Here is a 14,110-nt window from a genome sequence, read left to right as displayed (position 1 = left end):
CTGTTTATTCCAAATTTGCTCAATTGTCTTGCTAATGACATTGAGTTGAGTCAATATCATTTTGAAGCCTCAATTAAAACAAGCGGCACACTAATTAGAGGAATGGGAATTCCTTGATTGGCATTTTGAAAATGCAACACCATAACTGCCAGTATCAGAACCAAAAACGTGTCATTAGGCTGCAGCCAAATGGTCCACCCAATTCATCAACCTGTCTTGGTGAATCTGTGCAACTTCCTTTTTAGCATGGCCAAAATAAAATTTGCAAAATTGACTTTCTAATTACGATGAGTCAACATCATTTTGTACGTCACTGGACACTAATAAGAGGAAAACGGGAATTCTTCACGTAGTATTCTGTTATGGAAATCACAGAGAACAGTTACTTTCTTGCTTCACTTACTTACTTACTTACTTACTTACTTACTTACTTACTTACTTACTTACTTACTTACTTACTTACTCACTTACTTTTCCTCACCCTTATTTGGGAATATGTTAAATGTTTTGGTAGGTAATTTTTGGAGCAGCAATGGGCCTTATTTCAGTGGCCACTTTGTGATATATTGCAACAGAATTCAATGAATATAATGTGTCATAATCATAAAATCCATCTTTTGCAATCAACTATGATGTTGTTTAGGAAACACAACATTCTTTTTGACGAAAAGAAGATGCCTAATGACTTCACAAAAGTGGTCTAAATTTTGATTGCCATGTTTTTTTCAATGCAGTCCCCATTACTTATTTGTCAAACCTGTGTAATACTTTTGCACAAAAAGTGTGAAAATGTTTATTGAACAGTTTCTTGTTTCTAGTTTTTTCTGATAATATAGTCATATAGGTAAAGTAAAAACGTTTTTCATTTAGCTTCCATGTTGTAAAAAATCTTCAGATGCATCATGCCCCCATTGTCATACCTGTCTAAAAGTCTTGGAGGAAGATAATTTCAAGAGGTTCAGGCAAGCAACAGGAGGATTTGCATTATTCTTCAGTTTTTCCATGGTATGTTTTGTTACATGTTACATCTCAAATGAATTTGTCCTTTTAGTTTCTTCCTGTCAGAATGTTAGAATCAAATAATAAAAATTTGTATTTGATATCAATATTCCTTCTTAAGATTTCAAAACCTTACATGTGTGGCTAATAAGTATATTTGATCATTTAATATCCATTGCTCAATCTTGAAATACAAGTCTTTCTTAATGTTCAGTTTCTAGGGGTATACCTTGCCTTCAAGTTCCGCCATTTAAGGAATCCTACAGCAAATCCAAATCACTTTCTGTAGATGATGAAGAATTGTAATAGATGGTTTGTAAATTTTGTTTTTTCAAGACTGTTGTCAAAGAAATTGTTAAATGTGATTTGTTTTCATGGTCAGAACCAGATGACTATCAATTATCTTTTTAACAAATGTATCAGGATCAAAACTTGCCTTACTTTACGACACTGCCAAGACATTGCACCCATAAAACTGTTTTAGAAAGAAAGCTATAAAATATGTCATGCATTCATTTAGGCCAAAAGTTATTGGTGTAAATAGAAAAAGAATTGGAAACAGTTTGATTTGATTATGATTTTAATCCTAATATTTTTCTGTCTTGTAGACCAATTCATTGTGCCACTCTTGGTTCATATTGGTGCTCCAAAAGCTTCAACATATTGACCTGGGCTGCAATGAAGTGGACCTTTTGCATTGCTAAAAAGAAAAACCTGTGAAAGATTTACCTAGGACCTCCTTTTTACAGACATATTCCCTGTACTTAGTGAATTTTAGTTAATGTTCTGTAGAAATGTCTATTTAAGTAAAATAAAAATTCATTTCCAATGGTGTCTTGGGTTCTTAGTAAAATGAAACAAAATTGCAGGAATACCCCAGTGAGGAGTGGTTGCAAAAAAGTTTGAATCAAATTTGTTGATATTTAAAGAAGGGTTTTTTGCATTGCAACTTGGAAATTTACTAGCAGTACCAATTCCTTTTAAAAATCAACAGAAAATCCTTTGCATTTAGAAATTATTCAGAGATATAACAGTTATGGATTTTTATACATAATTTACATACACCTTTCACATTGCTAAACCTCATAAAACCTTTTGACGTTTTTTGTTATATTTTGATTGTTGTATGTTTTAATAAGATTCTTACAACAGCCCTTGAATATTAACTTGAGCATGTTGTTTAGTCAAAATTAATTGTAATTGAATGCCAAATGATAGCATATGTTGCCTTCTTTGTTAAAATGTGATAAATTTTTCCAAAGCTTCTTTTGATAAGATCAGTTAGGGTCATTTAGAGGGCATTAATGAAGTATGTAGTAAAAGCCACCCAAGAGTTTTGGTTCCTTGACCATCTAGCTTCCTTGGTACACTTATTTACTTTGTGCTGATCACCTCTTTGTGTATACACAAAATGCCTTACCTGTACGTAGAAGACAGAATGTAACAAAAGTGGGCCTCACAACCTTACGGTTGCATGCAGGGGGCGGAGAAAATTAATTGGCTGAGGGTCAGGACCAAAGTTAAATAGTAAGGCATGCCCAAGGCATACGCTCCTAGGAGGTGTGGGGAATGCTCCCCAAAGATTTTTGAAAATTATGGTTGCTTAAACTGCTCTGGTGGCTATTTGGTTGCTAAAATTGCTATGTTGGCTAAACTGTGCTGGTGGCAGTGGCGTAGATAGAGGGGGTCAGAGGGAGCAAAACCGTCCCCTATAGAGCTAACTGCTATTTTGTCGGAAAACCTCTGGTCTTGTCAAAAGTTTAACATGGTTATCTATGTTTATCTAATTGCTTTGTTTTGATGGAAAAAAATTGAAGCTAAATAAACATAAGAATGTTTAATATGTCAAAATATTTTTTTTCAGTTCCGATATCGTTATGTTATGTTAAAATTTTTGAAAAGAATTTAGGAGCTTGTTAGATTTTTGTCGGAAAATCCATGTTTCTTACCCCTCCTGAGAACTGAGAGAAATTAAAAAAAAAGGTATAAGATGGTACGTTTTAATATCTTAAAATAACAAACAGTGGGTTAGGTACAAGATTTTGGGACATTTAATGGAAGAGATTTAATTTATCACAAGTACATCGAATACTTTTGGCAACTGTTTATTCTGCTTCTTCCCAATCGCGCTGCTTCACTCAATCTCACACTTCTTAAATACGATCGAAAAACAATGTACGCATCAAACATCATACTTACCATACCTGATCCGTTGTTAGATATAATTTGAGCATAACTGATATCTTAGCACCATAAAGCTTGATATTGAAAATTTCTTAGAAATTCTAAATGTTTAGAAAATGGAAAACGTTCAATTTGTTAACTAAATTGGAGAACAACTGTCACACTGTTGCAAATAGATGCGAATGCCATAGTGTAAATCTGTATGACATACATATTGCTCTGTATGTTGCCCTGCAATCACATTTTTTGTAACATTCAGAAGCTTTTGAACTTCTTTAGCCCTAGCCAACAAAGATGAGAAATTCTAAGCAAAATTATATTTAACATTGAGGCAGGTCAATGACTTCATGGACCTTTGTCATTATTGTCTCTAATATTATGTTATTTTAATGTTGATGGAGAGGCTCGATTATTATTTAGAAATTTTTTTCAATTGAGTTATTATTTATTATTCCTTTAACGTTGTTTTATTCTGTCATCGCTTTTCAATTTTACTTGATAATAAGGGCTATGCTCGAAACGTCGTTATTTATTTTAAAAAAAAATTTCCTGGTACAATTTACTTACATTGATCGTTATTATAGTACCATATTGTACCGCACGCATTTTAGTGTATTTATTTTTTTATGGGCCCCTAAAGCCAAGGGCCTCCGGGTCAGTGACCCCCCTGATCCCCCTTTCCTCAGCACTGGTTGCATGTCAAAAATTATACTGTACGTCTTTTAATGATTTAGCTGTTGGCTGTTCATTTTATGCATGCTATATAAAAAGGTATGCCTATTCGAGAGAGAATGTGTACAGTTTTTTATTTGTGTTTGTTCTTTGAATTGATCAACAATTTTGCAATACAGTCCAACATTGAAACAGCAAAAATAGATTGTTAATTGGATACATGATAATTAATGCCTTAGAGACGGGGGGGGGGGGGTTTAAGTCTCATTCGTGAGTTTCACTTCACAAAACTGTTAATTACTTAATGATACTTAGTACTTTTATTTTTCTTTAATTTGTGTTTACTTTGAAATAATGACCCAAGAAAGTTTTGTATTCTTGTGGCAATGTCCTAATGAAAAATGAAATATTATAGAAAACCAAAAGGACTGAACCACCATTCAAAGGTTATTAGTAATAACTGATTTCTATTTTGTGATTTCAAATGTGCAAAGCTGTGCCTGCTTTAAAGTAAAGAAGAAGACAGTTTCAAGCTGTAACTTCATATTTAAGGCTTAGTGCCAGTGCCATCTTCTTGCAACTGATCTATGATTTATATAATTCAAAAATTATGTAAGTTAGCTAGACTGTTGAAGGTATTTAAAAGTGACCACTTAGAGAGAAGCATGTTATCTAAATTTAAATCCAATATCTTAAATATGCTACTAAACACGTCCCTTATAGTATATACAGTATAAATTTTAATCAACTTCATGTTTGTACAGTCTTTGATACTTTCTAAAATACGTTTTGTCTGACCAATAACATATTGAGAGCAACCATTGCAGACTTTGGAGGGATACCCTGATAATGTTAGGAGGATATTATCTTCCTACTAATACTCCAGTAGGACCTTGTTTTATTTTTTTATTACAATGTCCCAAATACTTTGCACAACATGCGAATAGTATAACACAATATGAAAAATGGTTTGTGCAAACAAAACTCTTTTCATTGATATGCCTACAGAGCTGTGTGAAATTCCAAATCCGTGTTTACAACTTTTTTGTAACAGATTTAAAATTGTATTTTTACTGACATCTTAAATGGGAACATTTATAATCTTGCACTGGTGGCCAGTGTGAGGTGCTTTTATTTGAATTGGATCAATCCCAATCTTACAAAGAGCCTCTAGCGCTGTACTTAAGCTAGAATGCTGTCACTCTTCTGTTTTCCTGTTTCTTTAAGTTAGGTATTTCATCAGTATCAGTTTTCTTCTAACATTCAACGTTTAAAATTTTTTTACACACTTCGAGCTACTAGAGTGACTGTTGCGAAGGAGCATAGAAAAGGGGCTCGGTCGATTCACTTCAATTCGCGCAAACAGAAGAACTGCAACGTGTTGGCAATCGTTTCACTTTGGTTGGTGGGATGTTTACGTTGAATAGGTCAAGTTGTTTGCCATTTTTCTAAAGAACAAGATTAGTTGCCATTTTCATGGCTGTGTTCTTGGTCGCTAAAACTGATGTTCAATGATTTCATCTTGAGAATCTTGCTGTTAACTGTCAATAGTGCACAAGGAAGCAAGTTGCAGTAGACATGGATCCCAACGGAGGCGTGCCGAACAAGTCACCATTGCACGCATCACAGACTGCAAGAGCCTACATGGCTGCTGCTCCTGTTGGTGCTGCCAGGAAGAAGCACCCAGGGAAAGCTATTATGGCAGGTAAATGTCAAACATAATATAACAGCAAAGTACAAAATTTTCTTTGCTTTAAGGTTGAAGACAGTCCAAAAAGGATACATCTATATGCATTGTTGTTGTACTTTTTTATCATTAAACATCAAAACAAGCAGTTACAAAGCTACTTTTATTTTGTTCATTCACTGTCCGAAATAAATTCCGAAAACCTATTTTTGGTGAAGAATTTGTGTGTTTTAAATGAAGTTGCAAAAATAGACTTGCCTGCAGTAACATCATCCAGTTGTTTGCATGCACCTCGATGTAATTTTGTCTCTTAATGTGAAGATCATATCCATGCGTGTAAAAATAACACATAAAATTGATGTGTGGTCTAAAAAGGTATTCACGAATTTCTTACAACCCCTAATTTTGTCACTTGCTAATAGGCTTTTTCAGTCCAAATTGATGAGGTTAGCTCCCCCTTCAATTCAAATTATTTTTTAATTTGATTCTACATGGAGATAAAACCTTAATACAGGTAAGAAGTAGTTGACATAGACACAGGTTTAACCAGTGATTTAAGCATAAATTGATGTGAAGCTTGAAACCCACAAGTTAAAATTTATATGGATTCATGTGGATTCCACTCACATTGACTTGTATATTTTGGCATGTCAGCAATGAAGGAGTAGTTTCACACAAGTAAAGAAAGACCTTCTTTTATCTGCAGGTATTCTCAGAACAACACCCATGTTCGCTCTATCTCTTCTTTGGTCATGGTTAAAAGTGTAAAAAAGTTACTCAAACTAGATAAATGAATTTAGCTTTCAGCTATTTTGTTTACAACCTGGTATTGTCAAAGTATTCAAACAGTGATCAAATGGCTGACGTATTTATGATATTGTGTTGATAAAATATCCGATGAATGATGTAACATGTCACAAATGATATAGATACATGTAGTTTTTCTTTTTTTATAGGTGGTATTGCAGGTGGATTGGAGGTGTGCTGCACTTTCCCAACAGAATATGTTAAAACCCAGCTTCAACTAGATGCTCATGCTAGTGTTCCCAAATATACAGGTGTTATGAACTGTGCTGCGGTTACAGTGAAAGAACATGGATTCTTTGGACTCTATAGAGGAATTAGTTCACTTCTTTATGGATCAATACCAAAGGCATCAGTAAGGTAAATTCATAAATAAGAAAATCTGTCTTTTAAGCAAGTCAAAAATTTAAAAGCCAAAATTAGGTCTGTCAGACCCTTTGCATTTACCAAACTAATGGAAACTGTTGTTTCTATATTCATACCAGGGCAAGTCAAATTACTATATCATGTTGTCTGAAGTAACAATATTCTTGATCTGCAGAAACAAATTTCAACCACCTAATGATACCTACAGAGAAATGAGAAGCAAATCCACTGAGAAGCGACAAAACAAATGTTATACTTATTGTGTCTAGGAAATTGAAGCATGTGATAAAAATGTTACTGGGAAACATGATCATAAACTGATAGCAATAAACTGTTAGAAAAGATAAAGGTGGGCACAGAAATCCCTCTCAATAAGCTTTTGCAAGGGCTTTTCTCAAGCTTTAATGTTTGTCTCAGTAATCAGTTTATGTTACAACAAGTGTGCTTTATCTAAGCACACTTGTTGTAACATACCTCTCTAAGAAATATCTATTTTGAACTGCAGTCAAACAAGGGCCCTTCCCAAAAGATAACCCAGTTTGCAGGGTATGACCAATTTTGGCTAGACCTTGGGTGTGCCAAAAACCCAGCACCTCAGGTATAGGTGCACAAAATCTGTCAAAAAGCTAGGTGTCCCAGCAATATCAATTTTTCCAGCAACCTTGTTCTTTGTTGCATTTTTTACTCCAAGGTTATTTTAACAGGCAAGAACATTCATATGCAAAATTGATATGAAAATGGATGGTTTTGAAATGTTTTTGTTTAATGCCAGTTTATTAAAAACTCAGCACGGGCTTCAATGTTGCAAAGGCCTATTAGGCAAAATATGTTGAAAACATCACAGCATCTTGTTACTCCACTTCAAAAATTAACACTACCATAGGCATACAAAGTTAAATGGGTAGTAATTAGATAGATAAATTTTTGCATTCATTTAGTTTCATTGACCCCTTTTAGATATTTTTGTTATACAAATTCAGCATGATTATAAACAGTAACCTAAAACATTTTTGACTATTTATCTATATTTCAAGGATGAAAAGCATGCTTTGAAATTTTTAGGTTTGCAACATATGAATACTTGAGAAACACATTTGCAGATGAAAAAGGGAAGATGTCACAAGTGCATACATTATTGTCTGGCCTAGGGGCAGGTGTAGCTGAAGCTATTGTTATTGTTTGTCCAATGGAAACAATAAAAGTCAAATTTATACATGATCAAACTCAGCCAAAACCAAAATATAAAGGATTTTTCAGTGGTGTATATACAATTGTGAAAACTGAAGGTAAGGATAAGTGTTTTTCGAACAAAGTTTTTCATTTATTCTACCAAGAAGTAACTGTTGTAGAGTTTACATTAACTTTTTGTAAGAATGAAATAGGATATATACAACAAAGCCCATGTGTGTGTGGGTCTGATAAAAATTTCTGGACAATTGGGTTTTTAAATGCTTGATTAACCACTATTTTTGTAAAAAGTATTTGAGATTTAGATAAATCAAGAAACAATGCTGTACAAAGTCATGAGCTAAACAAATATATTTCATTAGCAATTTGTACTGTCAGCTGGGCAGCCCTCTATTTGCAAGAAAATACTTTTGCTGTTTTTAATGTTGTTGTCTCTTCTTGGCAAAATATATTTCTGTGAGGGCTTGTTTATAACTAATTGCTTGATTTTAGCAAACAGAGAGATAAATCGTCCAAAACAGAGAGTTTAGCATATGCTCTTGAACAAGCTGAAATAAACTGCAATTGTGCAATCATGCTCCAATCCTTGTAATATGAGGCGTGCGATTGCAGCCACATGCCTCTACACATGCCCAAATGGTCTGAGGCATGTGAAACAACACACATGCAGAGCAAGGCCTCTAAGTTTGAAAATATGTTCCAAAGATTTGTCATCATATAAAGACTGATGCTCCTGTCAAAAACTTTGAAACATTAATGGCCGCATATGTCTTTGGAGATGGACTGCTTGTGTTTCTAGCCCTGAAGTATAATTCTCAACCCAACTATGACACTTCACCTATTTTCATAAATGATTATTTATATCCTCTATATTTCTTTCTATTTTAGGAATACGCGGCACATATCAAGGACTGCTACCAACAATTTTGAAACAAGGGTCAAACCAAGCCATTAGATTTTTTGTCTTCAATAACCTAAAGGCCTATTTCCAAGGAGGTGATAATACTAAGGAGATTGGTCCTGTTAAGACTTTCTTTATTGGAGGTATCGCTGGAGCTGCTAGTGTTTTTGGTAACACTCCTATTGATGTTGTGAAAACTAGAATGCAGGTATAACGTATGAGTTTAGCTATGAATCTATTGGCTGAATGCCTGAATGTAATGTATTGGATTCTCATTGTGGGTTTATTGATTAAACCTCCTAATTTAATGCAGGATTGTTATAGAGGTGGAATTATCAGAGAGGTGAGATTAATTTTTCAAAGTATAGAAAAAAAGGTGGGATTATTAGAGAGACAGGAATTGTAGAGAGGGTGGGAATACAAGAGAGAAAACAGTTACTAGTAGTTGTTTGAATACAATCCCCTCCAAGCAATTTTCCTCACACAATTTTTAATCATGTTTCTTTAACAGTTTTGACAATTCTTTTCATTTTAATAAGTTTTTGAACTGATAGGGGCAAATCATATTGGGGTCATGGGACCTGTTGCTCACAGCAATTTCACAAGATAAATATAGTCTTACATGAAGCAATCGAAGGTTTTCCAGCAATTACGGTACCAGAATGTAATTCTGCCCAATATTAGAAAAGTACATGTGAAACTCCTGCTGCATAATTTTGTGCATACATGTTTCTATAACTATGATTTCGCCTTTGGATGTGAGAGTATAATTGTTTGTTTTCTTCTAGGGTCTTGAAGCACATAAATACAAAGGAATGGTTGACTGTATTGTGAGAACATGGAAGGAGGAGGGCGCAAGAGCGTAAGTCTATACTATCAAATCTTTGCTGTGAAAGATCATAGTTAATCTGTTAATAAACATCCTAAGCTTATTTGATGACAGAGCCACTGCCACAATCACAACTAACACATATATTGTTTTCTCTTGTGCTTTATTTTTTATATTTGATATCTTAAGAACTTTCTTATAATCATCACCATTGCAAAGCAATTTATTGCTTCATGTCATAAAACAATCACATTACAATTTTTGGATGGTTTGAGCACCATATTTTCTTGATTTTATTTGTTCTGGATCTAAAAGTTTGGTTAACTCGCCTCCTTCTTTCCTGCACAGATTCCTTGTTTATTTTAGTAGTAGAAGCTTTAAACATTATAAGTAGCCTTCAAGCTCCATTTTCCAAAAAATCCCTGTTGTTTATTTTTTGTTTCAAGTGCTTCTAAGGTTGAAAAGCTCCTTTTTAAGTTTATAAGATATGCGCTACCAGGGCAAAAGCAATCCCAACATAGTCATAATGGCATAAAAAATGTCAGCAATTGTACAAACCCATAAATTAATGCTGAAATACTCCACAGGATGAGGGTCAAATGTTCGGAAATTTTGTCAGGATTTCAAATATCTAGAACAACCATGGTAACGTAAGAAATGAGGCAACTAAAAAAACTATTGTAATGGCAAAAACAAGAGGATTAGGCGACAAAGAACAAGTAATTGTTAGACATTTAAGTAAAAAGGGCCTTTGACAAGATATATTTAAAAAATTGTTGGATGCCATTATTCTACTGTTTCAAGAGCTTTTAAAAAATGGACACTGAAGGAACAGTTAAAAAATAAAGAAGAAGTGGCTATCCAAAAAAATTGATGTTAGGATGATGAATGGATGGTTACCCTAATAATGAATGAAACATCACAGATTTGACAAATTAAGTGTCATAGCACACGACTTTGATCGATTTTACCTTGGGGATAGAGTGTCAAAAAGATGTGTAAAAACATTTTATGCAAGTATGGTATTTGCAGCTATGTAAGAAAAGGAAAACCATTTGTTTCTTTAGAGAAGTAGTAGTAGCAGTAGTAGTAAACTAGTGAAAATGAGCTTTTGTTATTGATGATGCTCAACTGAGCACCTAGAAAGCTGAAGGTGCTCAGTTGTCAAGCCCCTGCTTTTTGCTCCTCACAAGGTCTGCTGATCCATGACCCCTTCCAAGGTCAAAACAAGATCTAATTGAAAGAGCTCATGAAGAATAGAGGAAAATCCCAGTGAATTTCATATTGATTCCATTGTTTTTGATGCTCAAATTTTGCACCAAAGCATTTTTAAAATGACCCCAGGCCTAGCATTGACTGGTCTTCTTCACGCAAACAGCCTCAGAGTTACAGTCAACAGAATGAATTTCTGGTTTGGTAACAATAGAAAGTAAATAATGCAGCCACAGTTGACTCTGCTTATAGTCACTGCACATAAAAAACACACTACCATTTATAGTCACATTAAATCTAGACCAAAATATGTCTAAATATCCATTATATCACAGCTTACTGTCACAAGCAGCAGTTGATGGGACTATAAATTGAGTCTTCTGTATATAAAATAAGTAAGGTTAATTAGTAAGGTCCAGTTCACTCTCTTCTTAAAGACCAACTGTCAACCAACAACAAAGAGCCTCTAAATTTAGAGTTGTCTTATGTTTATCAACTTTTCTCTTGTTCAATTTTGTGAATTTCTGGAAGGTAAGCATAACAAACAAATGAAACTGCTGGTGTCAGTTAGGCTGACCATTCGTAGTATGCATTCTGACGAATAGAAAGTTGTCAATTCTTGCCATGTCAGATTCGGCAGAGACAAAATATGATTGCAAAGTTTGAAAACAGTTGGCACGATAAAAGCTATGACGATTTATGTGAAAATGCTTTTTTTAATCAGACATTCCATACAATCATGTCTTTGAATACAGCTTAAAATGTTTAAGCAAATTGCATGGAATTTGAAATTAATTTTAGAATACCAGCATTCTCTTCAAGATTCACACAACTGCACGCTTTTTATTTTCTGACACAGCAGGGGGGATGTTGATAAACTAGAGAAGACCTTGTAAAATAAAGGAAGCTTCTAAGTTGGTTGAAAATTTAAGCTGCTAGCTCTCATCATTGATTCTATTGCTAGACCAAATCATCACAACATATAGTTTGTTAATTTGGCAGCTTTCAACACTAGTTCAAACATGTTGAGATGATCTCCTCGTTAGGTCAAAAATTCTCCTTTATTGTAATTTTATGCACATCTGTGCAGCCCCACTAAAAATATACTATTGTTTTTGGGGTCATACTTAGCTATTCTTTTTGGTAGACAAGCACATCAATATCAATGGCAGATTCAAAATTTATCATTCTGCAACAATCTAGTTCATTGAAATCAGCAAAATATATCACCTTTGTTTCAATCGAAATTAGTGTGATGAATGTTTAACCTTATAAGCAATGTATCAAGAAGAAGCTATTGTTATCAGTGTAGCTAGATCTCATTGCTGCATCAATATCTATCCGCACTTTGCAATAAGTTTATAGGCAAGTGTTTGAATGATGTAAACTGTAAAGTATCTCATTTTTCAACTTGGGTCAACTTTTGTTTGGGTATATATTCTTTAATCTAATATTTTTTGATTCTCCAGTTTTGGCTTAAATTTTTGTCCAACAGGCCCAAACTTGTTAATTTTTTGCAGATTTCTGATTTCAACAACCAAATGATAATTCCATTCCAATTGGGGTATTTTACAAAAAAATATATTTTTATAGCCCAAAAACTAATTTTTTGCATCTTGTCTTTGTTTTGTAGGTTTTACAAAGGCACAGTGCCCCGTCTAGGCCGAGTGTGTTTTGATGTTGCTTTTACATTTACAATATATGAACAAACAATGAAATTATTGGATTTTGTTTGGAAAACCGATTAGTACTCTATAGTAAGTATTTGCACTTTTTTATTTGCAAAATCATTCAAATTTTATCAAGAAGGTTCCAAAGCCTTTGCTTAAAGTGAACACCAGATCATCAAACACTGGTTGTCCATTTCTTCTTCTAAAACTTTTTATCTGATAAGAGGCCCCCTGGAAGTATTCGTCTTAGATATTACTGTTTTCTTTCAGATGGTGGAACAATAAAACAATGATATGAAACATTTTGTGATGTGGCAGATAATGTTATTCTATTACATAGTATGTAATTGGTTTCTGAGAGTGTTAAATGCTTTTTATATAAAGACTCTTCATTAGAAAGGCATATATGTGCTAGATTTGTCAGTTACTTAGTATACTTTTTGGAAAATATGGAGAGCTCCTTATTTCATTCAGTTAGAATTGACACAAAACTTTATTTTTAAAAATATTTCTTTTGCATAAACGATAGATGTTGTATTTTGTCTGATAATTATTGATATTGATGTCTGATAGCGAAAGTCTTACTTCAACAAGAAAGAAATCGTTTATTAAATGTATAATAATAAGTGCTTAAACTATATGTATTATGAAATGAAATAGTTACAATAAAGCAGTTCTTCACTTATCTGCACTTCATAATAAAGACTTTGATGATCTGTCTAAAATGGCTATACCTAATTAAATTATATTTCGAAGTAAACCCAATTTTTTCATTTAAGCCTTTTTAAGCCTTTTTATTTAAGCCTAATTAAGTCTTTTTACTTACTTGCTGTATAACTTCTGTGAACAGTAATTTCAAAATAAATCCTTTCAAAAATATTGAACAGTATCATACAAATTTTGATTAAAACTTTTGTAACACAAACATCAGAACAGGTTACAAAATAGGCACTCAAGCTGAAATGCATTTTGTCGAACATAAATTGTTACCATTTCCTCTGGAAGTAATATTTAGGTAAGAACCCATTTATAAAGATAAAAATTTTTTCACATCAGGTTTCTTTAACAAAGGCAAATTTGAAACTACCTTGTTGAGAAAAAAATAAGAGAAAATATGTTTCATTGAGCATTACTTTTTAAAACAAATACTACTGCTCTTTAAAACACATACTGCTATTTTAATGGCAATTTGTAAATTAATCAATAAGCATCTATGTTGGAAAAACATTTTAGAAATTCTAGTTCTTTTGGGAGTTAACATTTTGCCAGTTTTTCAATGGCTAGCAACTTGAAATAATTTTAATTGAAATTATCATTGTTTGAAATGTTGCAAGTAACTGTAACAGTGAAGTAATTACTGTCATTCAAATTCTGGATTTTGACATGAGATTTTCTTGTGACGCTAATTATGTACTTTTTAGCTGAGTGTTAACTTGTGTTTTGAAGAGCCTTGCAGGCTTTTGAATCTTCCAGATGATTTATCTGAGAGAGTGTTTCATCTTGGATATCTTAGGCTTTTGCCCATACATTGGGATGCCAATCTTGTTTCACAGGTTAAATCCTTTAAGTGCCTGTGATTTTATGATTCAAAACTTTGC

At 33.4% G+C, this 14,110-nt stretch overlaps 1 protein-coding gene and 1 long non-coding RNA gene across 2 annotated transcripts; both read left to right on the top strand.

The window, feature by feature from the left end:
- The first annotated feature begins 492 nt into the window (after nucleotides 1-492).
- LOC148958213 (uncharacterized) lies at nucleotides 493-2,241 on the top strand. Its single transcript, XR_016144716.1, has 3 exons — nucleotides 493-1,005; nucleotides 1,214-1,311; nucleotides 1,608-2,241. It is a non-coding gene; the product is annotated as an uncharacterized LOC148958213 (long non-coding RNA).
- Nucleotides 2,242-5,213: 2,972 nt separating this feature from the next.
- LOC135682631 (tricarboxylate transport protein B, mitochondrial) lies at nucleotides 5,214-13,554 on the top strand. The gene is made up of 7 exons (XM_065197597.2): nucleotides 5,214-5,560; nucleotides 6,499-6,706; nucleotides 7,775-7,998; nucleotides 8,789-9,009; nucleotides 9,590-9,663; nucleotides 12,476-12,599; nucleotides 12,783-13,554. Exons 1-6 carry the CDS (start codon nucleotides 5,434-5,436, stop codon nucleotides 12,588-12,590), a joined length of 969 nt encoding a protein of 322 aa, XP_065053669.2. The 5' UTR covers nucleotides 5,214-5,433; the 3' UTR covers nucleotides 12,591-12,599; nucleotides 12,783-13,554.
- Nucleotides 13,555-14,110: the final 556 nt, after the last annotated feature.

This window comes from Rhopilema esculentum, chromosome 16, assembly GCF_057945365.1.
Source record: "Rhopilema esculentum isolate cy_ngs chromosome 16, ASM5794536v1, whole genome shotgun sequence".
Lineage (NCBI taxonomy): Eukaryota > Metazoa > Cnidaria > Scyphozoa > Rhizostomeae > Rhizostomatidae > Rhopilema > Rhopilema esculentum.
Note: the sequence above shows the minus strand (reverse complement) of the source record. Positions and strands in the feature narration are given on the sequence as shown.

Bases quoted from the DNA above. Each gene is read 5' to 3' on its own strand.
- LOC135682631 (XM_065197597.2), top strand. From the start codon at position 5,434: ATGGATCCCAACGGAGGCGTGCCGAACAAGTCACCATTGCACGCATCA. The intron at 6,707-7,774 runs GTAAATTCATAA...TGAAATTTTTAG, and splicing joins ATACCAAAGGCATCAGTAAG to GTTTGCAACATATGAATACT. The intron at 9,010-9,589 runs GTATAACGTATG...GTTTTCTTCTAG, and splicing joins TTGTGAAAACTAGAATGCAG to GGTCTTGAAGCACATAAATA.